At 37.4% G+C, this 15,938-nt stretch overlaps 2 protein-coding genes across 2 annotated transcripts; both read left to right on the plus strand.

Moving 5' to 3' along the window:
• The first annotated feature begins 405 nt into the window (after nt 1–405).
• Nucleotides 406–2,534, plus strand: LOC121634178 (leucine-rich alpha-2-glycoprotein-like). Its single transcript, XM_041976690.1, has 2 exons — nt 406–503; nt 630–2,534. Exon 2 carries the CDS (start codon nt 632–634, stop codon nt 1,625–1,627), a length of 996 nt encoding a protein of 331 aa, XP_041832624.1. The 5' UTR covers nt 406–503; nt 630–631; the 3' UTR covers nt 1,628–2,534.
• Nucleotides 2,535–2,617: 83 nt separating this feature from the next.
• Nucleotides 2,618–4,814, plus strand: LOC121634177 (phospholipase A2 inhibitor-like). The gene is made up of 2 exons (XM_041976689.1): nt 2,618–3,568; nt 3,670–4,814. The coding sequence occupies exon 2, from the start codon at nt 3,685–3,687 to the stop codon at nt 4,693–4,695; it is 1,011 nt and encodes a 336-aa protein (XP_041832623.1). The 5' UTR covers nt 2,618–3,568; nt 3,670–3,684; the 3' UTR covers nt 4,696–4,814.
• Nucleotides 4,815–15,938: the final 11,124 nt, after the last annotated feature.

A 15,938-nucleotide genomic window follows, 5' to 3' on the forward strand; every position in this document is an offset into this window, starting at 1 on the left:
GTATTGGTTTATATGTTTAACACACTATGACTATTGTACTTAATTATTTTGGTGCCATTAGCTGATGATATTTTTCAGTTGTTCCATATTGCACAGCTTGTGTAATTGTAACACACTGTTTAACAACTGGACACACTGTTTAGCACTAAATAACTTTTGTGTGACCAAAGTGTTTTTATGTGACTTTTTCACTCTACTGCTGAGTAAACACTTTCTATTATGGCCATCATCACAATTCAGAGCCATTTATTTTTCAACAGGACTTTAGTAGTTTGTTTGACAAACCAACAAGTACTGAGTGTCTAGATTTTGGACTTTCCCTGCATGTTACTCAATCTGTTGCAAGTGCATGCCCTTGACAAATAACGATCACGAATCCTTGTTGACGCAATAAGTAATGATTAGGTTGGAGGATTTCCCCCCACGTTATACCATTTCCAAGTGAGTGTTACTGGATCAGACACGCAGAGTACCCTGGCTGACACCCATTTGGCTAGAAAACAGTAAGTTAGAACATCTTGTGCATGAGCTGGAAAGGATTTGTCACCTATTTTATTTGCAATAAAACATTTTGCAATACCTTCCTCATCCTATTTAATTCTCTGTCTGTGCCTTGTCTGCTATTATAGACATGAAGTCCGGCTGTGTTCTTGCTGTTGTATTTTTGGCAGTTTTCTGCCATGGCAGTCTTTCTTGCCCAGCTGTTTGCAAATGCTACAGCAGAAGAATGGAGGTGGTCTGTAATGATGTTCCTCTGATAGAATACCCCTCTGAGGGTCTCCCAGAGAACACCACCATGCTGACAATCCAGTTCACAAATATCACCTCCATCTCCGAACAGCATCTCAGTGCCACACCGCTGCTGCAAGAGCTTCACTTAAATGAAAACCATCTGGAGAACCTTTCCTCTCATCTTCTCAGGGGCGTTCCCCATCTACACACTTTGGATTTAACAGGAAACAAACTGAGCAATCTGCCTGCGGATGTCTTCAGCCATGCTGTAATCCGTAGTTTAGTGCTGAAAAATAATCTGATTAACCAAGCTGATGCAGAGTGGCTTCCTGACAACAGCAGCCTGACCTGGTTGGACTTATCTGGAAACCATTTATCAAAAATCCCAACCACTTTGCTTCAAAGGTTGCCCAATTTGGAGAATGTTGACTTGTCTAACAATCGTCTGGAGAAACTATCATCAAATTCTCTGGACCCACTGACCAAACTTGGGCGTCTAAACCTGCAGAACAACAAGCTAAACACTTTGGATGCATCTGTATTTCAGAGAATGCATAACCTCACTTCTCTGTTTCTCTCCCAAAATAAGCTCAATAAACTCCCCTCAAACATTTTTCAGGAGCTCACTCAGCTCACACACCTGAGTCTGGATGACAACCAGCTGAGTCACATTCCAACAGGTTTGTTTGACCCACTGAACTCCCTGGAGGACGATGGACTGGACCTGACTGGCAATCCACTACTGTGTGATGGGAAGGTGGAGTACCTCTGGAGATGGCTTCAGAAGAACAAGAAGAAGGTCTTCTTGGCAGAAACCATAACATGCGCATTACCTGAGCTACTGGCAGGGCGCTCAGTCATGTCCCTGACAGAAAATGAATTTAAGCTTTCCTGAAGTCTTTTCTTACACTAGCTATCATTTGATATCAAAATGTGTTTAATGCAGCCTGTGACAACAGTTTAAAATTTTAGTCAGTTAAATGTTCTGTTTTAAATAAGTGTTTGATTAAATGAGATATAAAATATATTTGTGAAATCCAGTCTTTACATAATTTGTCTAAAAAATGTTGGCTAAGAAAACTTTAAATAAGAGAATGAATATTCTTCTGATAGCATGCAGCTTAGCTTAGCTTAGCTTAGCATTAAAAATACTATCCAAACAGCTAGCCTAGATTTGACCAAATAATAAAAAAAAGGCTTTAACCTCTAGACCACATGCTATTATCTTTTCTAGTATTCGAATAAACACATATTTTGTTGAGCAACTCTTTACATGAAGAATCTAGCTCTCATTTCAAAGCTTTGTTCTTAGCTAAGCTAATCAGCTGGTGGAATTCATACACGGTTGTAAATAAATTTCATACTTAACTGAAATAAAGTGTCATAAACTGTGCAAATAAATGAAGACTATGTAAAGGGTTTTCTTCTGAGGAAATACCAATATACAAATACTGCACAGTAAACTCACTAAATATCCAGTTTGAGGGTAAAGTTGTGATTTGAGTGATTTGATGTGAGCTGGAATTAGTTAACATCTTTTTTTTTATATCATGCAGATGAAATGCCAGATATAAGACTTTTAGAAAGTCACTCATATATTAGATGATAGCACACTTATCGACAGTGTTGTGGGAGTATGAATTACTGGAAGCAGCCCATATTTTAAGTCTATTTATATCAAGTGTGTTTGAATAAAATGAATTCATTTAGGCACAGTTTGAGCCAGTGTACCTTCAGTTATTCAGTTATACTCACTCATGCTGATTCTGAATGTGGATGCTAGAAATACACTATGAAATGAACACCTGATCCCCTGTTAGAAAAACAATTCATATGCAGTGCATTTTTTTTACAAGCTATCAAATTGTACAACAATATCAGCTCATGTTTTTGTACTACACTATGTTGGTTGGAGTTGTGATGTTGTTGCTGCTCTTAGAACAGAAAGTCAGTGTTTGTAACAGCAGCCATGGCATACTCCAGCAACGTCTGGATCTTCATAATTGAGACGTATAAGTGAAGCTGATTTGGCTCAAATTTCCCCTTATTAACCAAACTGAATTAAGGTAATTTATTAATGGAATTACAATGCTATTTTTACACACATCTAATGTTTAGCAAACTTATGTTAAACATCTGTGAAATACAAGCGATTAGTTTGAACTACATAGTTGTCCCAAAATATTTTAATCGTTATCTGAAGGGAGAATTTAAAATGTCTTCACATTGATATTGTCAGTAGTAATTTGGTTTGGTATGAACAAAATAAATTAACAAAAAATATTATTATCACACATTTTGTTGAATATACAGCTTCAGTGCTTTCTTAAGTACTCCTGAACAAAGTCTAATTTTAACCATATTTGTCTGCAATTTCACAGTTTTGAAGTCATTACAGTCTGCAAGACATTAGAAATGTTGGAAAACCCAGCTACATGGTTAATTCTGAGGTCCTCTCAGTTAATATACGAGGTGTATTAGAAATTATTTCAATATCCGTAAACACTTCCATTATTAAGTTATACTTAAATCACCAAAATGGATCAAATGATCAATTTAAATGCAATTTTTAAAATATTTTTTCCACATAGCAATATTATACACAGTTTGTTAACATACACACTTTTTTCTTTGCAGGAATCAAAAAAGAATATATTGATTTATGTGTGGTAACATCTTTACTTTAGAAAGAACAGAAAACAGGAACTTCAGACAACTGGTTTGTTTGCTTGCCTTTGTTTGCCTCTTGCAACATCTTGTTCTGACTCACTGACAAAAACAACACTCTAAAACAAGCTGTGACCAAAACTAGAAGGAATATTGCTGTAACTTTCAGGTAAGAATGTTTTCATTTTCAGAACATTTTCACAGTTTTGTGTAATTATGTATTAATAATTTGTAATATATTCATAGATATTTTTTTCTTTTGTTTCTCAGTATTGTGCTTCAAAAATGAAATTGTTGATGCTTCTCACCTTCACGGCTCTGGCTGAATTTGATTACCAAAGAAGAGGTACACACTCATGTCCAGATCTTTGCTCCTGCACCTTTTCACCTTCAGTTGCAGAGGTGGTGTGCAGTCATAGCTCCCTCACACATTTCCCTATAACTGTTTTATCTCCCAACATCACGCGATTGTCCATTCAATCTACAAACCTCAGCAGCATAACAGCCAGTCATCTGAGTGCTGTGCCCCTCCTGAACTACCTCCAGCTGTATTATACCAACCTGGGAAACCTACCTTCAGAGCTCTTAGGTGTTTTGCCTCACCTGGACACATTGGATCTTACAGGGAATCAACTGGTTGAGCTGCCTCCAAACTTCTTCAGTCATGCTTCGCTTTGTAGCCTGGTGATGAAAAGTAACCAGTTTGAAAAAGCAGAGGCAGCATGGTTTCCTGACAACAGCAGTCTTACCTGGCTGGACTTTTCAGGGAATCTTTTAACCAGCATTCCAGCTGCTCTGCTCCAGAAGCTGCCTCATCTGCAGAATCTAGACTTAAGTGATAACAATCTCCAAGACCTACAGGCTGATACTTTTGAAAACCTGCACCACCTGGAGACTCTAAACCTTGCTGGGAACAAATTAATCTCTCTGAAACCCACAACCTTTGCACACAACCTTAAACTCAAACAACTGTTTCTGCAGGAGAATCATCTCAATGAACTGCCAGCAACCCTCCTGCAGAGTCTGCAGCACCTTGAGTTTCTGCTGCTAAATCAAAATAGGCTACGGCACCTCCCCACAGGTCTGCTAGACAGGACAAAACCCTCTTTCCGGATGATCCTAACAAAGAACCCCTGGGAGTGTGATGTGAAGATGGAATATATGTGGAAATGGTTCGCTGTTAATCCTGAAAATGTTCTTTTTCTGGAGGAGGTGACCTGTGTTACCCCTGAGACTCTGAAACATCAACAAGTAGCATCTTTAACTGAGAGTCAGCTTGGTATAAACTCACAATAAAAATGTGTAAGTCATTGCACTGTATTAAATGTCTGTTTTATGAATGAGAAAGAGAAAATTCAAAAGGCTGCAACAAAAAGAAAAAACAAGAAGGAATAAATAAAGTATCAAGAAATCAGTGCTCTTGTAAAATTCTTCTGTCTCACTTGGTGGTTGCTTCCCATGTTGCCGCATTGTTCCAATTTTGTTCTTTTGTTTTTAATGATGTTGAGCATGTGGGTGTGTGTGGGCAGTGCAATAGCAGAATCTTGCAGCTGACCTCTTCTGGATGTGTTTAAATCTCTCCATCTTTCTCTTTCTTTAGTTTTTCTCTCCTTAGTGTATGTGTGCATATCTCTTCAGTTTGCCCACACACTCCACTCCTCAAGCCTTGATCACATTAAGTGCACCAAACTATAATTTATTACACTTATAAAACTTAAAACATTTCAGCCTCTAGATCCTGCTACTTATAAAAATTAAACCTTGCTCATCAATTTCCCCCAAAGAGTGGAAGGAGAACTTGAGAGGTCTGATGTATGTTTTTCATTCCACCGCTCTGAATTGCATCCTCGAGGTTAAAGGTTGAGGAAGTGGGGTGGATGGTTCGACTCCTAATTCCCTTTTATGAGAATTTGAAATGTGAGCACCTGTTTTGGGGAAAGAGAGCACTCTCCTTTAGTTTAACAACTATTGCGGCTTTTAGGGCAAGACATTTAATCTCCATCTGCTCCTGTGAACCCTCCAGGCTTGGACATTTATAAGTGGCAAGCATTACATTCCTGGATAAATGAGACGGATTTGTACGGAGGAATGGTGCCTGCTCTTAGGGGCACTGCCTTAGTAACTGCTAATGATGATTGACTGACAATGATATCTAAAAGGACAGGGGCACGGTTTTTACACACTTGAAAATGACTGTACCCTTTTCTGAATTAGTGCTGCAATAATGGAGGCATGATCACCTCAAATAGCTGCTCATTAACCATTTTAGAGTAGTAATTACATGGCAATAAGCTAGATTGGTTTTGCTTTCTTTATTATTTTCTGTTGGATTAGGACTTGAAAAGAAAAACTGAAATTATTTGTTTAGTTTACTTTTCATGTAGGGAAGCATAAAGTGTCCTTTAAAATGAAGCATTTGACTTGTAGCTTTAAAACCAAATATTATATTTAATGCCAAACATCATTATCATTTGCATCTAAAATAGTTGACAATAGCACCAATTAAGCATTTTGTGTATATATATATATATATATATATATATATATATAAAACAACATTCAGTGTTAGCCTGGTTCAGTCAGCTGAGGAGGCAGGACGCAGCACAAAATAGTCAAGAGAGCTTGAAAATGAATAAGTCAAACTTGCTAGTGTTAAAACAAAGCCCTGACTCAGAAAAACACATTTAAGTTATTTTTAAAAAAATTATTTGACAAGTAAAAACATCCTCAGCCCTTCAGAAATATGTACTGAGTGAAGCAGCTAAACACACACACACACACACACACACACACACTTTCACTGTTGTCTGTCAGTTGTAGTCAATACTGGAGCTCATCAAAGGAGGGATGTTATTTTTCTTCATTTAACTAACTTCATTTGCCTAATCTACCCTTTAATATTGACCTCAGTACAGATGCAGAAGATCTATGGCTGAAGCCCCTGGATGTTCAGTAATTGAGGGATTTTTGACAGTAGGCCTTAGGAAGTACAAATCCTCCACTTTTAAGACTCTATATCACAACACAACATCACATCACAACAGTGGACAACCATGTTTTTATTACCATTTTTATAATTCACATGCAGTCACTCTCACAACTAAAATAGGTTTTCAAATACTAGGGAAACAAAAATAATCATATCTTGTGTTCTAACAAATTAAATACAAACAAATTTTAAGATGTATTTGTAATTTCGAGCTAATTTTATACTGCTGATGACATGGTGTTGATTTTATGAAAAGTACACTATGACTTGTTAAGGACTCTTAAGTTAAGATATGACTTTTAATTTGAAGGAAAAAATAACAATCATCTGTAACTTCATAACAAAAGCAAAAAACAAAACCTACAAAAATGTGTTTTAAAAATGTGCAACTATTCTTTTAATTATTTAGATAGACCCAGGAGTGGGATGTCCTTGGCATAGAGAGCTCAGTGTTTGACTCCTACTCACTTAAGCGCAGATATTTAGATACTTGCACAGCTTTGAATCAATAATTTCATGGCAACTGTTAGTTTTCTTTCTAGCTACTCCATCTCAGCCCGACCTCTGAAACAGTTGGCCTGACCTCTTCCCAATACCCAACAGTGACATATAATATTCCTCAGTAGCCCTGACCTTGATTCAACAAGCTGTGAACAAGTTTCAGTTGCTGCAGGCACCTCAGCGTGACCCCTCTCCAACAATTACAACAGGTGAAAGTGTTGTTTACAAGCACTGCATGAAGCCTTCCAGTACAGACAGTACTACACCACAACAAACTAGCTCAGTGTTAAAAAGAATCAGTGACCAGATGTGAAAACTTAGGATAAAGGATACCAGGAGTCATTGTGGCGATATAGACATCAAGTTGTGATGAAAAGCTGTGTCGTTGTCTTTGTGTCTGGACATTGTACCATTTGTCCCCTGTGTGGGTCACTGTGGGTGACTGCAGGTGTATGGTAATGTGGAAATCAATCTGCCATCCCTGGAAAGAAAAATAGCAGAGTGCTACATAAAAAGGACTTAGTGATAGTATTTCCTGTGGGAAGATACTTCCTCTTACCTCACATCAAAGCTGTCAGGATTGCTTGCAGTACATTGTTGCAGTGGAATATATTACATCTTCATTATAAAGAGTGGATGTTTACAGTCTGAGGGGAAGAGAAGTTGGAAGAGTTGTAGAAAGTCAGTCAATTTCATAAGTAGGCTATAAACTCCTCAGTTGGAGAACTTAAACTTTTTGAGAGTGTGTGTGGTATGTGGGTCTTTGTGTGTGTTAGATATACAAAGTGACTATAACTGGGTTCCTGTTGCCATTTTGATACACAGTCACAGGATGTGAAGGTGAAGTGGGTTTTGCCTGTTCTGAAGAAAAATCGATACACAGCAGGGGGAACAAAAGCACTTTTTTGTTTTTATTTGTATCTGATCTGCAAAGACTAAATGATGTGACTCACCAGCTGTTTCTGGTCTGCAAAGAACAAACCTCTATAGCTCAGATGACTATCGTATATTCCTAGCCATGATATTTTCCCCTACATATTCCGTATAAGTACTTACAGAGCTCCTTTTGAGTATTTATGCAGTTTTTTTCCTTCCACAAGGTTTGTTTCCAGTTAAGACAACTACTTCTTCTAGTCAATTACAGCCGCTAGCAACATGGCCTATACTGCCACCCTCTGGGGACACAATGCAGCTCTGTTTAATCACTTCAAAACAGTTCAAACTAAGGTTACATGCTTTCATTTTTACAGCTTTTTAAAGTAATATTAAATAAGTTTCCAGCCTTAAAACTATGTTTTTCTGATCTCATTTTGATGGCACACTGACATTACTTATTCACAATCCTGGGTGCGGCCATCTTTGCCCTGCAGCATCCAATGGCTGAGAAACTGTACTTCACAACTTTGTGTTTCAGCTTGGAGCATCATGTGACAGCTCCTTTTTGCTGTATGGGACCACATCACATGCATATCAACACACTGGCAGTTTTAGACATGCATCATGGCTTCAGCTAAGAAACCCAAGAAGGCATTGTTAGATGAAGCAAGGAAAAGAAAGAGAGAGTGAGAGATAAGACAATTAGTCAGTAACTGTCTGGCTTATAAGAGAACTCAGAGAAGAAAATGCAAGACGGATGCTGGATGGGACTTTGTTAGGGGCTGCCAAACTGTCAAAATCTGCAAAAGTTCGGTATCAACTGAAAAACTGAAGCGCTGCTTTGAAAAAGTAGAAGGGAATGGAAATCCATTTCTTAAGCATATTTTGGTGAACTAATCTTTCAAAATAAATGCAATAGGCTACATCTGTTCTCTGTGGCAATGGTTAGTTATTAAATTTCTGGTCACTAAATATTATTCTGAAGTCAAAAACAGATTTAATATCCTTAAAAATTGAATTGCAATAGTACTTTTCTTGCCACAGAGAAGATTTTTTAAATCTGCACCTTCAGCATTTTCCTCTACATGTACCTTTGTCAGCAGTTTTAGTTGTGAGCAGATTTTTAAATGCATAAATATCAAGTATTTCTTTGAATTTCAACATCTCTTAATACCAAAGCTGAGAGCCTCCTAAAAAAATCTTTGTTCCTGCAACAAAATAGCTTCAATTTGTGGCAAATTGTTAAACTCAATGTCCATCTAGAAACAGTCTCCTAATAGCCCATTTCCCTAGAGAGCTTAGGAGGCCATTTTCAACCAGTCATAAAGCAAGGTAAGCGACCTCAGTCCGCTTTGCCAATAATAAGATAATGCACAAAAGCAATACTGCGCTTCTTTTCCCATGTGTACGTTGTCAAGTGGGGCTATGATTTATGAGTGGGGGAATGAGATGATGAAAATCTGTGAAGGATTATGATAAATGAAGATGCAGGTTAAAACATGGGATAGTGTTGTTTTCCACATTTTATATTGATTCATTTTGCTGGAGGGATGGAAGCTGCATTGCATGCTGGTTCTGAAAATGTATGGGTTTAAATGATAAACAAAATACTGTCAATTGTGGATAAAAAGCATGGGCATGTTGATGAAGGGCTCAGTGGGAATGTTTCAAAGCCTTTAAGTGCTCGCATGATAATAGCCTCAAGTTCCAAAAGGCAGGGGCAGCGTGATGTCTTTCACACACTTAGAGGAAAGCTTTTAATGAGCTTAACAAATGCGCTGAACATTGAAAGGTGAGAGTTACATGCAAAATATCAGTGATTAAGAATAAAGGTGCCTTCCTGCAGTGCAGATAAGGAACAGATGTTTCCACTTGCTGCACGCTTATACTGTTTTTGTGGAAAATTAGTCTGGAGATTTTGCTTTTAATTTTAATTAGTTTCATCCATCCATCCATCCAGCCAGCCAGCCATCCATCCATCCATCCATCCATCCATCCATCCATCCATCCATCCATTTAAAGCTGATTACTATTTTACTATTTTAGGATTTTTTTTTCTCTTCTCCACAAAATTTTCTCTTTCTTTTTTGGAAGCCTAAGCTGGTGAAGTGTGATATGTAATTCCTCCATGTTCCACAACTGTTCTGTGGCCTCCTTTCTCTGCAATGGATCCTTTCAACATAAAGTCTCTCAAGGAGCTTCCGGTAGATATCTGAGCTCCTCAGCTTTACCTTGATGCCAAACCCCTGTGAAGAAATCTAAATTCAATTCAGTTCAGCTCAGCTTTATTTGCAATCCACCAATTTCCAACAAAGTTTTGAAAGTGCAACATCCAGTGAGCTGTTCAGTTTTGTCGGGTAAAGTTACATCACTGTCACCCTCTTTAATTTTCTCATTTTGCTAGCCAAACCTTTTTCAACTGAAGCTGCATTATCTGTACCTCAGAAGAGGGACTATTTAGCTCTGCTATAAAAATCAAATTCAATCCTGTAAACTTATTTTGTATAATTTTGTATAATTGTATAATTTTGTATAATTTTGTTTGCTTGTTTTGCCAGTAAGAATTATAACTTCCAGTTAGTCATTGGATGGACAGTACAAAGCAACACATTTGTTTGTGTTTTCATTAAATTTTTTTTTACCCTTCCTAATTGTGATTATTCATTCCAGTCATCCTTGTATTTGCATGTAGATACCCTTAGATAGCTACATGTAAATTTGGTTCACTAACCAGTTATTTCGTACTAGGTTAAGCTATCTGGCTACCACTTGTAAGTACATTTAATGATTAAATAAGAACAGGATCAATCTTGTAATCAATCTTTCTGCAAGAAAACAAATAAGCCTGTTTATAAATGTAAACATGGGTGACTGCGTTTGTTCTAAGCCACAAAAGGAATAATCATATCTCCAATGAAGAATGTAAGTGACATCTTTCTGAAGATTTCTATTTCAGTTATGATTTATTTCATTCATTTTCTCAAGTATTTGCAAATTGTTTGATTTTAGAAATTATAGCTGACAATTTATTTGCACACTTCACGTCTTCCATTTGCAGTCTAGTCATCAAAAATCTGTCCCCAGTCACCTCATTTCTACAGAGAAGCCAGGAGGAGTGCAGCCCCAAGGCCTTGCGTTTCCATAACATAAAGCCAACCTACTTTGATGCTTGGGAAATGCTTGTCTGAGCTTCAATGTGACAAATATAAATTTGCATTTCAGAGGAAAATTATTATTATTTTTACTTTTTTTTCACAAACTGTGACCTTGATTGCTACCACTGTTGTAGCAGTCCACTACAGGACAGTGATGTGGCATCCATAGAAGTTAGTTGTCTCTGGACAAGATCATTTGCAGTGGCAAGCCGTCAGTGAGCAGGTCATATCTATTAGCTTTGGTCTCACAATGTCAATTTCCATAATTAGATGTCTGTGCATTTATCAGCAAACATGTCAAAGGGCAACTAAAACATGGCTGATTTATTGAAATGTGCCCTTTATAAGCCATTTTCTAAGTCAAGTCTGTCAGTGAAGGACATGAACTAAGTTAGGGATACAAAGAAAGAACAGCTTGTACCAAAAAGACAGCAGTTGTAGCTCTTCAGAAAGCAGGCTGTGGTACACAGGAGAGACGTTTCTTTTATGTAGCTGTCTATAATGTTTTAATTAAATTCATTTACTAAAGAACCCAGCAAAGAATGGATTGATTTTTAAATAAACTAAAGCTGCTTTAACAAGCTTTGGCTATGAACAAGTTGTTTGAAGCTGTTCCCTCTCACAAGGTCTGATCAAAGCAGTCAGCACAACAGCAGTGCAAAGACACACAAGCCAAAGAGTGACAATGCAAACACCCTACAATGCATTAAAAACATGGGTATACTTAGGAATATATCAGGATTCTGACTTTTAAATTACATATTATGGATGCATATTTGCTGAATGGGAGTTCACTTTACTCTGGGGGGCACTGCAGCTTCTGCCTGGAGAACAAACTAGAATATAAAGAAGAGATTACACGTTGTTTTTCAGCCCTCAGAGAACTGAATGTACTTTTTTATTCTCATTACTAGTTTGAATTTAACTTTCAAAGGCATAGCTCAACAGTTTGCTAATTTAAGACAGAAAAAATAAAAAGAGTAAGGTCTTTGTTTGATATTAAGTACTCTTAGAATGGCATAGGAAGGAGGAGAAAGGCTCCATCTCTAAAGATGGGTTATGCTTCCTCCTGCAACTTCCTTTTTCTTCTCAGCTGGTAAATATGTGTCAAATAAAAACAGGATGTTATTGTCTGTTTTTGTGTGTGCAATGTACATTGTTCACCATGTGTAGTGTGGGTTTGGGGAGTGATTTGTTATGAAATTAAAGTGCTGTGTGGTAGCAGGGTAAATGGTTCTGGCAGCTTAAGGAGAAGAAATGTTGCAGCTCCTTAAAATGCAGGCTCTGATGCTGTAGCACTTCCTATCTGATGGCAGGGAGGTTAAATGGTCTGTGATGAGAGAGAAGGCTCCAGTGCAGTGGTGAGGCTTTATGTACACATCATCCCTGGAAAATGTCATGGATGACAGGAAAGGAGACCCACTTATCTTCACTATGCATTAGAGGAAGTTCCAGTGTTTTCAGTTCCCCAACCACACAGTGACCCAGCTGGTTATCATCCTCTGTAAAAAAAAAACATAATGAGGATTGGTGGAGAAAAAGCAGGATTTTACCATTCTCTACAAGAAGTAATAATGATGCTGTGCCCTCACAACTTCTCAAATAAGAAAAAGCAGATCCTCTTAGACCTTAAAAAGATCCCGGAATGGATCTCAGTGCAAGTGCTCGTTGGCTTGAACAGCAAAATCATACAGCAGTATGACATACCTATGCAGCCACGGTTTACGTCACACATTAGACATTTAATCAAATTAATATAAATTTATTGATTTATTATACTCACCAACAGAAATTTTTAATCTGTTACTTTTTACTCAAAATTACAAAAAGTATCACCGTAACATGGAGGGAAACACAAAATACTTTGTGTTCACTCCTCTTAGAGCCCTTGTCAGGCTTGGTTTATTGGCTATCAAACAATAAAAAGGTGAAAACATCTTTCCAGCACATTCAAACTAGCCAACATGAAGTTTGCATTGTGGTTAACTCTATAACTTTCATTTTATAATTAAATAAGCATGACTGTATGTGGATGATTCAACATTTAGTGAGATAATGTTGTGGAAAACCATTACCTATGGCTTTTTGTCAGAGATTAACAAAATATTTTCCTCATTTCAGTGCTGTAAGACTTTACAATATAAAAGTGTAGATAAAAATAAATAGACACAAGCAATGAATACATTTGAAACACTTGACAGTGCACACATATCAGAAGCTGCTTCCACATTAGGCTTGATTAACCATCAATTACCAAACCAATAATGTATTATGAGAACCTACAATAAGTCTAATATAATAGGTTCATAAACATTTTATTGCTCTTGGTTGGATACACTCAGTATAACTCTAATCAGGTATTTTCTGAAAGAAAAAATCTGATGTAACTTCGCTGAGCCAACACTTGTTATTATCAGCAAAGGACTGATGGGCAGGCAGCTGTGTCATTAAGCGAATGGATGTTTTCACAGAGTTAAGACCACATCACCTCACCTCCTTAAGACTCAGCATTAGCCATAATGGCTTAGAACAACTGAGTCTACACAAAAGGCATGATAAAAGCCTCTCAGTTCACATTAAGAAAAAAATAAACATTAGGCAATAACTTTCCAGTCAGATCTCAAGATACCGAGCTTTGCACTCAGACTGAATTAAACTCTTTGCTCTCTTACATTAATTTACTGTATTCGTTATAAGTTCATGTATATTTTTAATTTGTCTGTCAGTGTCTGTAACACTGCATAATTTAATGTAAAGAAAAGACAAGTGTGATAAACTATGGTGATGTTTTACTGGGCTCATTGGGATGTTTCCTGTCTTCTAGCAGAATCTCAGAAATGGAAAACCCATCGTTCAGCTCTCTGCAAGAAAGCTTTGCATCATTTAGTCCATTCACATAAAAAGGAAACCCACCAGTGAGACTACTTTACAAGCAAATCATTTTTCTCATGCTACACTGGTAGTTATGTTTTCCTCTCCAGTTTTATTACATTACCGAGTGGGTAATAAACTGTACAAACAAACAGTAACAGGCTATACTTCATGTCCGCTGGTCAGTCTTCAGCTTGCAGTTTCATGTTAAGTACTTCAAATTAATATCTTACACTGTAAGCTGCAATGCATTCATATATATTTTTAAGTCTGTTGTATTCTGCTAGCTCTATACATTTTCATTTGTGTTATTATAAACCCACAATTTTAGAAATTTTTCCAAGGGAATCGTTTGCAAGACAAATGCATTAAAAGTGATCAGGTTAGGGATGAGTAAATCCTTTTTTTGTCCAGAGGTAGAGTAGGTTCAGTACGTCGTCCAGTTCTGCTATTTTGTAGAAGGTCACATTTAATATGAATAATTATTTTCTGGCAATTTTATGCAGCTCTCGACTGCGGTTGAAGTGCTGTTAAAAACATCTTCAGAATTTTAATCTTAAAAAAAGAGTGGCGGAGAGGGAGAGAGAGGGAGAATTTCAGCTCACAATGATGCATGTGTAATATGTTTTTCCTCCTCTTGGAAATCTGGCATCAGGGAGATTACCTATTCCCTCTCCGGCAGCTGAAAATATCTCTTGAACGGAGATACCGCTCAGAGGGGCGGGCTGTTAAGCCATAGAACTGTGCACACACATTCTTATTCCCTTAGCATATGAATCCATGAAATAGGTGGATTGTATCTGTTGTTAGTCTAATAGGAATTTGAATGTCTTTACTTTTCTGGTACTTTCTTATGTTACTTGTTATGTTTTAGCCTCCCCATACCAGGTTATAAAAACTTAATTCTCCAGAAAAACTGAGTCTGAAATTTTGACTACAAAACAATTGTTGAGAGATATAGATAACACGGGACATCATTAGGCTGGGTTTCTCTTGAGCCTTCACTTGTCTGTCCATTTGTGTCAAGAGATGTTCCTATTTTTAGAAGGGGAACAGGTGCTGCCAATCCTCCTCTCTAAAGGTCGAGGGAGAAGGAAAATGAGAGGGCTATCCAAACTGTCATCAAAATGGTTGTGTGTAACTTAAATCCCACAACGTCAACACTTGACAATAGGCACTGGGGCTCAGCTGGTCACCACATGTGAGTTTTAGGGATCACACTGATAACCTGAAACACACACATACAATTTTCACAGGTGCAACCTCATGTTTTTGAGTTTATTTACAGAGAAATCCGTGGTTATTTTGCTCTGCACCAAAAGGTTTGTGCTGAATGTCATACTGGGTTTATTTACAGCATCCTGCAAGCATGATGCATGACTGAAATACAGAAGTGCTTACACTGCAGTGTGACACTGAACAAATAAGACATTTTATTGAGTTTGTGTTGCTGACAATCCCTCATATCTTTTGCTGCATAATATTGGATTGAACTGTGAAAGAAGATAATGCAAACACGAGTGGAATTATGAGCAGAAAATCAATTCACCAAGCATCTAAAGATCTTACATCCAGGATCTGCTGAGTATTGGATTATCATAACAATTTAATCACCACATATTGATGAGTTCATTGAACTGTTAAAAAGAAATTCTTCTATTTTCACTCAAAATTAATGTTAAGGATTTACAACTAGAATAATATACATTTAAAAGTAACAAACATTAGCAATCTGTTTTATAACTGTACAATTTTGGTGGAGGGATAATGAGCAGTTTTGTGTACATGCTTATCTTAAACACCCACTGAATGCAACAGATGACCAACTCGTGGGTGTAAAAACTGGTGATTAGCCAGCAGATCACGTAGGTCATTTTAGAGTACATCTCACATGACTGTGGGTAAAAGGGTGAAGGTGTGTGTTTGCATGTATGTGCAAGTGTAGTCATTAATCAGCACATGTAGGTAGGCGGTGGAGAGAAGACATGTTGTTTGGATATGCCAGTGTATGTTTATGTGTGTGTTTGTGTTTGTGTGTGACTGTGTCTCGAAATGTGAACTTAACAGTGCATGTGCTTATTTGCATGTGCATCTGTTAAAGGAACATTGTGCCGTTACACAATACACGTCTTTGACATTCCTGCTGC

This window comes from Melanotaenia boesemani, chromosome 22, assembly GCF_017639745.1.
Source record: "Melanotaenia boesemani isolate fMelBoe1 chromosome 22, fMelBoe1.pri, whole genome shotgun sequence".
NCBI lineage: Eukaryota > Metazoa > Chordata > Actinopteri > Atheriniformes > Melanotaeniidae > Melanotaenia > Melanotaenia boesemani.